Below are 12249 nucleotides of genomic sequence, written 5' to 3'. Positions count from 1 at the left end.
TAATTTCAATTCCGGACAGTTAAACACAGCTGACAAATGCTAAAACAGCTTTCCTACGGCAGACTTTATGTCTCTTTCAAACAACAAGCATTTCCTTCTTTGTCACAGTCTTACTTTTTGGTGAGAAAATATATTTCAAAACAACAATAAGAATGCAGTTTGGTTGTAAAGGTGGGGACATTTCTGGGAGATGAGGTTGCTCCAAGTCATATGTGATATATTATTGTATGTCCTGAAGTGCGAGATGAGTCATCAAAAGTATTTTAACACTTTCTGGTGTCCCACATTCACACATTAATTGTGACAACATGCAAACTCTACGCTGCACCAGTTCACTAAAAGTAATTTTAAATGTAAATGTGACAAATTTTAAGAACATGCCCAAATATTCTATTGAAAATATCAGATATTTTCAGTCGGTACTAGAATTCACAATCGGTTTAGACTCAAAATGTTATTCCAACAAAACCACATCTTTGGGAGCCTTGAAGAGTGGAGGCAAGCCAGTGCTTGACAGTGAAAACAGATCAGATATTATAAAACTGCAGACAACACATCTGAACAAAACGCAGCTCTCTGACGTAGCAAACCTACAGCTTCCGCAAATACAAACTGGCCTTTGATCAAAAGGCTGCAGACAAGATGAAGCAGCTGTGAGTTCAGGGCACAGAGCACCTGTCACTGCAGGGCTGACAGTTTTTTTCCACATCTACTGTTAAAGCTGTGCTGCTGTACGCTGATGAAAACTTAAGTGCACAGGGAACCAAGCAGCTCTGGGGTAAATTGCACGCAGTGATATCCTTTAGAGGAATGGATTGATTTCTCATCACGCTGTAAGAGCCTTTCATTTCACAATTAACCGCCATTAAACAGGAGTATAATTTAGAAGTCTCTCCAAACTAAAAACCTCTAAAGGCTGACACTGCTCAGGCACAAGAGATGGGTGCGGATAGAAATCAAAACGTCAGTCTCAATACGCTGAACTCACTCACCAAACTGATGACTTGTCTGGACCAAGTCAACCAAACTACAAGTGAGAAAGCAACCTTAGACCCAACAGAACTCCAGTGTATTTTTTGAGAAATGGAAATTATCACTATATTTGCATGTATGACTCCAGGGAATAATTTCCAATCAGAAACATGATGAACTTACTTTCAGACTTTGAATGTTGCTGCAAAGAAGATGCAAATTGTAAAACATGGATGCAGTACAAATACCTTCAGACACCAAAAAATAATCCAGATAAAAAAAAAACACAATTTCAAAGAAGGCATCTAAGATTTCTGTCACATATTCAGTATCCAACATAATGTAAAATACTAACACGATCTCTGTTTCTGTTCCTGAGTTGAATAAAGGCCAGAAAAGTATCTTTATAACATCACAACAAAGCTGATACCTTTTTGATATAGAACGTCATTACGTCATCATTTTATCCTGTTGGACATTTTTGTGGGATTTTGATTTAATTAGTGTATGAATTTTTGAGTTATGGCCAAAAAAAACATGTTTTGACAGGTTTTAGTGACCTTTAAGCACCGGATTCTCATCAGTTCATCCTCGCGTCCAAGTGAACATTTGAAGAAATTCCCTGAAGGCATTCAAGAGATATTGAGTTGATGAGATCGGGCAAACAACCTAAAAATATAATACAATGAGAACACACTGCTTTCATGCAGTAAAGCAGGTAAGGTAAAATACTTTTCATTATAGCTTCTTAATACATCTACAATGATCCCAAATAAAAGGTGGAGGTGGTAGAATGTCAGAGAAGGATGTTTAAGATTCCAACACAATGTCAGTACAAGAATATAATTTATGCATTAACTGTTTATGTATGATCCTCTGTCAATCAAAAGAACATGCTCTAATTAAAAGCACTGCTGTGCTTAACACACATGACAGGATGAAGTGCTTCTTGCTATCATCAACTAATTCGTGCCGGCATTAAAAACTTTCCTCCCTGTGATCGTTCATTAAAGGGCCTGGAAATCTCACTTTAGAAGCTCTTAATAATGCAGCTGGGGAGACGTCTGAAGCCCCAACATGTCATCACAATTATCGTTCTCAAGGATGGCGCAGTTACCAAAGTGAGAGGCTGCTAAAGCGTGTTAATATCTCCATTAATCAACAACAAGACAATATCCCTTGTGGACGCTGTAAAAGATCTAAAAAACATCAGGATTGAGTCGTCGGATGAGAAATATAACCATCTGAGCATCAGTTGATGAAAGTTATCATGGGAAATTTTTTGATGTAAACTCAATATCAATATAGAGAGAGCTTGCCAAGCATGTAGTCCATCATTACAGTCTGCCTCTTTCATGAGTGTTGATGTACGAGCTGGGAAACCGCTATGATGTATAGAGTGTCAGAGAATAAAGAGCCAAGTTCAGTGATGGATGGCAGAGCTGAGAAATAAGCAATAACTAGTATAGTACACCAGCATGCAGTAACACATACAGGTGTACACACACACACACACAGCACACTGTCACTGGTTTGCATGTGGGCTGATTTATTGCCTCGAGAAGCACAAATACACACACACACATAAAGCTATCCATATTCTGGCAAACATGCATCTAGGCAGGCATGAACTCCCATACACACACACAATGTGCACAGGTAGAGTGATTTATTACACCGAAACGCACCAGCAGTCCCACATGACTCCCTATCTTTAGACTGACCAGCTAAAAGAAGCAGTTTAATTCACATCTGTGCATGATATCAATATACAAAATGTCCTGCAGGTATGTAACAGAGTGTACGAAACGCGGTGTGTGGCAAAAATGTAGTTGTCTTGATTTTTTTCCTACATTTTTTTTGTTTAATATAGCAAAAGCAGTTTAGAATGCATTTTTACAACATAATTAATTTGTAATAAACATATTTTAAAAATGCAGCAGCCAAGACTGAGGATGATTTTGTTCATTGTCGCACTATTTGCAGCGTGACCTTTAGCGGTGCACAGCAGTCAGAAATTGTGACTGACAAAACAAGAGATGGAAAGATTCAGCAGTTAATGGAAACCAACATTCACTGGAGGCGGTACGGGAAGATTATCCATCATCCACGCTGTTAGAATGTATAACTTTGAGAGAAGCAAATCATACAGTTGCTGCAAGACTTTGGAGGTGATTTGATTTGTACATGATTTCCATCGATGGTGCCCAAACACTGTACGATTTTCTCCAGAAATCCTGTGCTATGTCTGCTCACTGTGCTCGGTACACGTCGGAAATAATCACATTGGCACAGTGCTACAGTTCAATCTGTGATTACCATGTAAAAAGTGCAGAGCTGCAGCCTTTCAGGCAAATTAACAATGCAAAATGCCGCCGTGGCTCACCGTAGAGCAGGTTGTCCTCTAATCACAAGGTTAGTGGTCAAAAGTGTCTCTGGGCACTGAACCTTGATGTGAATTGTGTGCGTGAATTGGTGAATGAGAAGCATATTGAAAAGCACTTTGCAGAGCTTAGCTGAGGTTAAAAGGGGCAAAATAAGTGCAGACCATCTGCAGAAAAATCCCAAGCAACTCGAATTAAGGATGTGTGTTTAAGAAAAGTTAATTCTCTCCCACACAAACAATCATTCTAAATTAGTAATAGTTGAAGAAGAAGTGAGTAACATTGATGCAACACAAATGCTGTTAAATTTGGCATTTTTTGACCTTACAATTTGAGTTTAGAGAGAAGTACATTGAATGTGAAGCAGATGTTCGGTCTTTAGAGAATTGGACCAAGCCCTAGAACATTATAGTATGAATTTGTGTCTGCTTTCAAAGTCCACATCAATCATCAATGAATTGGCCCTTAAAGACCATATGGGGGCTTTAAGACTCGTGATAACTTCAATGGCTGCTAGAGTGGGCTCGAACTTGAACAAATGTTCTGAAGGGCATTTATAGATGGTGTCATTGTTCTAGAGAAAGTCTGTGAACACTTCAGGAAACCAAAGAGAGGTAAATGAACAATAGAATGTTGTGAGTTTGAAGGAGTGCAGTCATTTAAGCAAAATCCAGAACCACAGATGACTTACCTTTGCGCACTGTTTATGATTATGACACCAGCCCAGAGATCCATTATTCTGAGAAGGGGAGTAAAAAAAAAGAGGGAGACAAAGAGACAAGCACAAATGAATAAGCTGGTCTAATTCAATTAAGTGCAGAGAAACACATATTAATGTCCTAATTATAGGTTCGTACTGTCACAGCTCAGAGGCAAACAACGTAATTACAGTGTGTCAGAAGAACATTACACAGCTCCAGAGTTCACACTTTGTATAGCGCAACTGATATTTTTCTGTATGAAGACAAATTACATTTTTTACTCTCCAGTCTGTGGGACTGTCCTCGTGGCTCCCTGCAGAGAGCCCGAGGCCGTTTGCTGCAAAATAATGAGTGCAGATCGAGGATCACTGGTCAAGCCGTGAGACAGTTGTACAGTACATTTATTTTTCAGTGTGACTTGAGAAACAAAGCGGCGTTTCATCTTGTAGGTTGTAAAAGTGTTGAGTAAACATATGAAACCGTCGTTCTAAGCTAAACCGATTATCTGTGTCGCATATTAAAAGCCACGCAGTCCTCTAAAATAGCTCAAGGGATACATCAGATTCGGTTTGAGCTACGTGTACATCCTCATTCCAGGTTTATACGCTTCAGGCAGGTTTGTCCTTCTTCACTCACACATCTGATCTCATTTTGAAGAATAAGGCTGGCATTGCTCTAAATTATGAGAAATTGATCTTTTCAGTAGAGATGACTTGACATCTGTTGTGGGTTTTTGCAGCTCTATATTACGGGGGCCACTGAAGTTTTTAAGACGTGATGCCTAAAGTGGAAAAAGTCATTTTGTTGGGGACTATTTCAGAAGCAGATGACCAGGTGTTGCGCATTCTCTTTTTTCTTTTCTTTAGTAGAAAGCAGCCGGAGTTCTTTTTGTACTTCTTGAGGATGTTTCAACTCTCACCCAAAAGGCTTCTTCACTTCAGAAGAAGCTGTCAGTGATTCCTTTTGTGTTTGTTCAGTCAGGTGTCCTGCTATGTTTACCAGAACTGTTTCTTGAGTATCTAACAGTTCACTCCACAACTTTTTTTTTTAACCAACATTTCACATAGAATTTTTTTCAGAGATCTTTAGCTGTCTTCCTTAGCTGGTGAAGGAAGTGTGCAATTAGCAGACTTGTTGCCCTGACAGCATTGGTCATAAAGTCCTTAAAGAGATTGACCCACCTGAAGGACATCACAGGCCTTCAGGCTGCATCCACTGCGATTTTCTTACTGGGTGAACAGGTCAGATATTTCAAAGGGATTCAGGAGCTGCTGCTACAGCTCTGATTCTCAGTGTCACATCAGTATGCATCACTGTCTTGTTTGTCTCAGCTACCAAACAGAGGAACACTCCTTACTTGTCAGTTGTCTCTTGTCCCTGGGTAGTAACCCAGCAACATCTCTGACTGTATTATCTTCAATATAATTTTAACTTGGTTGGATATACTGTACATAAACATGTCCACATGCATATATTGTATAGAAACTACCTCCAAAATGTATACTAAAGTAACTCATTACTTATTTATCCCAGCACTCATGTACTTCTATACACCCGCATACTGCTTGTAAAGCTGTTTACATTTTGATTTGTGACCATGTTGACATGAGCGCATCACATCACTTCTGCAGATTTGTCAGCTGCACATTAACACACTAAATCTATCTAAGTAGGTTCACTGGATTCACGTCTGCTGACTGGAGAGGCTATGTACATGAAACCAGTTTGAGATGACTTATGCTTTGTTACTTGGTGCTGGAAGCAGCCATTAGAAGATGGTAAACTGAGGCTATAAAGGGATGCACATTCTACGCAGCAGTACTCAGACAGACTGCATTCAAACTGATTGATGGGTATTTCTGAGCTGAAAATGTACAAAGAAAACATTCCCCTAACCATTACACTACTAGCAGCCTGAACTGCTGACACAAAGCAGATTGGGTCCATGGATTCATGCTGTTTACGCCACATTGTGAGCCTACCAGCTGCAGCTTTAGCAGAAATTTAGATTTGTCAGACCAAGCTATGTTTTTTCAGTCTTCAACAGCCCAGTTTTGGTGAACCTGTGTCCCCTGCAGCCTCAGATTTCTCCCTGATAAGAGCCAACCCAACATATTCTGCTTTTGTATCCCATCCACATCAAGGTTCACTGTTGTCTTTCTGGCACCTCCAACAAGCCTGGACATTCCACTTTTGACCTTTTTCACCAACAAAGTGCTTCCATCCATGAATTTGCCACTCACTGCTAGTTTTTTGTTTGTTTTTTTTGCATCATTTTGGGTATAGAGGTTGGTGTCTGATTCTGCACAACCACAGATTAGGGTTTTAAAGTTACATTTACTGCACATTTGTGACACACTACAGACTCAGACAACATCGGATGATGTACTGCATGTTCATTGTTTTGCATTGGCACTATACGTAAATTATGAAGTCAGAATCTACGACATCAGGCTTTCTTCTTATGCCCTGACACCCTTCCTGGTATATACGCCTTTGACAAAGGAACTCCAGATAACCCCGGTCTTGAGCTTTTCTTTCCAGTTGGGTCCAAGTGTACCCAAGCCCCTTGATGATCCATTCGCCAAGCGCTCTTTGGCCAGCCTCTTCTCTTTCCTTGAGGGTTCCACATCAGGGCTTGCCATTTTATGTGGAATACGAAATCCTCTTCAATCATTTCATGTTTGATTAGTTGTTTGCTCTTGTGTTTGTGATATACAAGACTGAGCATTAGTTCAGTGTTTTGCGTGCATTTTTCATTTTACATCTAGCGGAAATAATGAAAGAAGCATTATCATAAATCAACACGGAGGTGGAGGATCATGGAATTACACGCTGTTATTTGTGTTGGTGGTTTTCTGACAGAGTCGACAAGAGCGTGTGGCCTTTCAAACACTGACATTTGCTCTGCCAATAAGTAAATAGAGCGTGATTGATGGAGAGCTGAGTTAAATTGTCTCCTCTGGGGTTGCGGATTATTGAAGTGAAGGTTGTTCTTCTCCTCTCTGAACTTTCATAAGACTAACTGAGCCACACTTCAACAAATCACTGCCCTGTGCTTCAATGGAGCCGCTCAGACAATATAGAAATCGACCTGGCAGCTCTGCAGTAATAACATGTAATAACAGGTACACTGTGCCTGATTGGACAAACTTTCTGCAAAGGTTGTTGTTGTGTAGAATCACCGTAATTGTTTAAGAGAAAATAAAAAGTACAAGATATCTAAGGTCAAGCCCTTCCTACTTTCTCACCTCCAGATCCAGTTACAGCTGCTCTAACTTTGCTATACAAGACAGTTGGACTCTGACGAACCAATCAGCATCCTATGAGGAACCAATGGCAGCTATGAGTGTGTTTTAGTTGCACGTGAGCTCATGATGGATGGTGAAAGACAGATGGTTCATCCAATCACCTGCCAAGTATTATTTGGTAGTGCCCGCCCTTTTCCAATTCCAAGGATGACTTCTCAGACAAACCATCTGGCATGAGAGCTTTGCACTAACACCTCCTTTTTTCAGATGTGTCAAACTGCTCTTTTTTTCTTTATCTCTATTGACTTTGTTTAAATGTCAAACCAATAAGTTAGTCTGACACCTGAAACTGAAAGCAAAAAGTATTAAAAAAAGAAATGGCGTCAATAGATTTGTGACAGTTTCCTTTTCTTTAAACTGCATGCACAATTACCTCATTATTATTCCTAGCCTCATTTTCCAACTCCAAATCCTATGAACTTGAATGTTTTTTTGATTTAATGATGTGTGTTTGTGTGATGAGAGATGGTGTGACTTTAAGTGATTAAAACCTTATAATAAGTTGTGCATAACTATTAAGCAGCTTGATTACATCAAGAAAAATGCCCCAAAAAAGAGATTTAAGTGACACTGACAAGTCAAAATGTGAACCTGATAAAGTGGAAAATACTACAGTCAGTGATGGGAACAGTGGCTTTAACTGGGTCTCCTTCACAGAAGCCTAAATGTTTGAGAAAAGAAATCGGTCAATTTGTAATAGGAATCAGCACTGAGAAACTGATGCTAATAGTATAAATGTAATAGTAACAATATAAATATGTAGACCACAGTGAAGTTATCATCATCTTCTAGCAGCATCTGAAGGTCCAACATACATGTATGTAGATAAAATGTTGCCTTCATTGATAAACTGTCCTGCTGACTTATTTTCCATGACAGGATACTGGGGGGAGGAACAACTGGATATTGACACTGACTCTGTCCCATCAGTCACATGCAGAGTTGGAGGCAGGATCCCAGTTGCGGTCTGACTTGGACGTTCCCCCAATCTATCCCACATCCATAAAGTCAATGTGAGTGCGTTTCACACTTCAGTAGTCAATTAGCTGACAGCGCTGCACAAACCGTCACTGGCTCACTCCTCCAGGACGCTGGATGCACCAATACTGACTGATACATCAGAGCTGCAGTTTTGAACACTTGGAGCTACTTACAGTCGTCTACTTGTTAGTTTAGTGCAGATAAAAGCAAGCAGTGGCAAAGACAGCAGCACAGCATGCATGATTTAGTCTGATTTTCTCTTCTTTTGTGGACTGGACCATCATTGTGTGCAGTTATCATTGGTTTAAGTAAGTGTACAAGAAAGCTTCCCCCACTGCTCTAAAGCCTGGAGCAAAGAGGCAAAGAGGGGCATTCTCTCTTTGTGTGTGTTTCAGTGTGTGTGTGTGTGTGAGTGCAGAGATAGTTACTGACACATGAGGGATCTGTATGAACAATATAATCAGTATAACAAGCCGTATTGTCTGCTGTGGCCCCTGTCTGTCAGAAAGTTTTAGGAGGGGTTTATGTGGACTTTTCATGACTTGAGTGACTGAAGTTGTTATTATCAATATTTAACACCCCCATTTTTTACACACTGACATTGTTTTCACTGTGATATGTCTGTTTAGTCAGTGGGTCTACAGCAGTGAATCCCCAGAGAAACATATCACCACATTACGAAGGATTTGTTCATTTTTAAACCAAAGGCTGTAATGAAAATAAATGAATGAAAAAATTCATCCAGGTTTTTTTATGTTAAAGTGGATTTTACATTACTGCTAATCATTTCCAGCCACTGACTTCATTACAGTATGAAAATCAATTTGCACAGACCTGGCCATAGGGTTGATAACATTTCAATTCATGAATTTTAACTGGAATGTAACTAAAGCTAACAGCAGCTAACATATAATCAAAGCTTTGTGACAGTGATTTCCAAACTTAAACAAGCTTCAGGTTTCATACAAATGATTGGAAACTACCTTCTGTTGCCAGAAAGGTGAGATCTCACATCAAATTATCCAAAATATAGATCAAGTTTAGTTTAAAACCTCATTATGACCGAGTAACTTCACCGGTAATGGTTACTTTAATAGAAGCACAGGAGTTGGAAGCGTGCGCACTCCGGTGCCATCGGTGCGCTTACCTGCAGAGGTGTGGAGAGCGCAGCGACGCTGTGCAAGCTGAGGCACCGCGACGCACACCTCGCCCTGGAAACACTCTCCGGCCAGGACTCATCAGCATCATCAGCATCAGCGTGCTCCTTCCTGGCGCACACGATGGACACGCAGAGGAAAATAATCCATAGAGACAGACGCGTCTTGGCACCGCAGCTTGTGGGCAGCATCTTTTCTTTTCTTTTCCCTGCGTCCAGGAGTGGGGCTGTGAAACAAGAGGATGCTGTGGGGAGTAATCTGATGGAAGCCCGGCTAAACTAGAAATTATATAGCCAAGGGAGGAGCTATAAGATCTAGGCGTAGTGCACGGTTGAGGGTCAGGATGCTGAGAGCTTTAATCCCAGTCGGCTGAGCTGTCAGTTCACTGGGCAGATGTGATTTATTGACAGAGTCCCAGTGTATTGAAAGTGAAATCTGATAAAAACAAAGCTGTGATTTACAGTGATATTGGTTCGCTATCATAATCTTTCAGATGTTGGTATAATAAAACAGTAATACTTCACAATATGGTACACAAAAATATCCGATTATCACTGAGGAAGGTGCAATGACCTGAAAACTAACAAACTGTTAATAAGTAGTTCCCGAAAAACCGAGGTATGTCAGGTAATCCTACAGATGGGGGACAAATTCAAAGAAAAAATGAGTGTAGTAACAAGAATGCAGATCACCACTTCCACTACAGTTGAGTAGCATCCAGTGCTGCTCGGTAGAATGTATAAAAATAGTGAGTTGGCCTTGTAGATTCAGATTTTTTGTGCCAAGACGCAAAGAGGAGAAGGTCACAGTGACTTTGACAGATGGTTTATTGTTGGGGCACAGATGGCAGGGGCTTCAGTCACAAAGACCGCTCATCTGGCGAGTGTTTTAATCGTAACCGTGACCAAAGTAGCATCTGCATTTAGATTTATAGAAAAGACATCAGTGAGTCAATCCTTACTCCACCACCTTGTGCAACTACATTGCATTCTCAATTACATTTTGCGGGAAATGTAAACGAGGCGTCCAGTTTCCAACAGCCGCAATATCTGCCTAACGTGGGAGGAGAAGAGGTTAGAGGCAAAACCAGCAATGTCACCCAGGTGACCAGCAGAACTTGACTTAAACTTCATTTTCACTCATTGTGTACTTTAGATTTTTTCACTTTGCTGTTGGTTTCTGCGAATATCATGGCCTGGTTGACACTTTTACAATGATAGCTGCATGATATAAGCTTAGATACGTTCAGGCATTAAAAATGACTTGGTTAGGTTAGGAAATGGGTCACAGCTTGGGTTAAAATATGACTTCTTCTCTAGTTTCTGGTTCACCGGGGTAAAAAGTCCAGCCCTAGATACCATGTGACTGGCTGGCATCTGAAAGCAGCAACAGTAAAGCAACAAAAAAAACGGCAATACATTTTTTCCTGAAAAAACATATTTGTCATGCATTACAAACAAATGTAATCTGGTAGAAAATAGGTTTACCTTAAAACGTAGTTAAGAATGCAGTGTAATTAATAAAGTTGCAGTAAGTTGTGTCAGAAATTGTGTTCAGCAGCACACATTTGATGACCATCTGCCCCTGTTTTCATGAGCTTAGCATGGTGGCCAAAGGACCAATTATCAATGAGTTTTCTCCACAGAGTCTGTGTAATCACACTCAGGTGAAATTAACTGGACTGGCACCATTTCATTTCTAAGTGTAACATAAACTTCTTCAGTGTTCTTGAACGTTAAGTGTAGCCATGCATATTTGGCAACCATTCAGCATCAGAGCTGTAGGACTGAGATTTGGATTCAAGCTGGTTAAACTTGCAACTCCACTTGGACTCAACTTACTTGACACTTGAATGCATGAAGGCTTCACTTGATTTGATACTTAGAGTCAAATTGTGGAGGAGACTTAATTTGGTGGCAGATAAATGTTTGAAAAAAAAGCTCTGCTGAATGTAGTTTTGTCTTTTGGAGCTCCGTCATACTGTCATTCACGTGTCCTTGAATTATTCATGACACAACCAGGAGGTGATGTCTCCAGAACCCAGTGCTCGCACCGGAATTAATGAGAAGAAAAATTTCCAGCTGTGCAAGTAAAGCTCCTTTTCATTTTTGTGAAATATTTAACATCATGAATATGTGTTTGTTTATCTATGGCATTATTCATTCAACGAGGCATCAAAAGGAGCAGCTGCCTACTGTATGAGAATTTATGAACACAATGTAAAGCATCTAATATATAATTAAATGTTTCAGCATAATCTGCTGAAACATGCCTGGCACCAGTGCTTAATTAACTATTTAGGTTTATCTATTTAAATGTCATTTATAATGTCAGCAATATCTTTGTGTCTGTCTTTATTGTGGGTTTTCTCTGACATTGTAACACTATAAACATATTAAAATAAAATGTCAAATGACAATGTGCCTAAAACAGAATATGTGTAAATGCATGCAGTGTATTGTTGTGTTACAATACACTGCATGGCATCTTTCCAAGAGTTTATTTTGCACAACGGCCAGATGTAGTAGCACAAGGGAAAACCTTCTCACACCTCTTGCTGTTCTATTAATGCAGAGGAAGCATTTATGTTGGTGAATCTGTGATTTTACACACAGGTGGAACTTCTTTCCAGGAGAGCGAGAGTGCTTTCTCCCCGATGTAGCCAATTTCAGGGGGTTGCAGGCCATGTATTTTCCAGGGAATCCCAGCTGTAACGTGCAGTGGTAGCTGCAAAACAACAGCA

At 40.1% G+C, this 12249-nt stretch overlaps 1 protein-coding gene across 1 annotated transcript in view; it reads right to left on the bottom strand.

The window, feature by feature from the left end:
- The window catches only part of anos1a (anosmin 1a), a 36026-nt gene extending 26329 nt beyond the window's left edge, over positions 1-9697 (bottom strand). The window contains exons 1-2 of the mRNA XM_008284091.1: positions 9497-9697; positions 4048-4095 (exon numbers count right to left, since the gene is read on the bottom strand). Coding sequence (XP_008282313.1) covers positions 4048-4095; positions 9497-9697 — 249 coding nt within the window. The remainder of the gene's footprint in view (positions 1-4047; positions 4096-9496) is intronic.
- Positions 9698-12249: the final 2552 nt, after the last annotated feature.

This window comes from Stegastes partitus, unplaced genomic scaffold (assembly GCF_000690725.1).
Source record: "Stegastes partitus isolate 25-593 unplaced genomic scaffold, Stegastes_partitus-1.0.2 Scaffold345, whole genome shotgun sequence".
Classification (NCBI taxonomy): domain Eukaryota; kingdom Metazoa; phylum Chordata; class Actinopteri; family Pomacentridae; genus Stegastes; species Stegastes partitus.
This window is presented reverse-complemented; position numbering and strand designations above follow the sequence as displayed.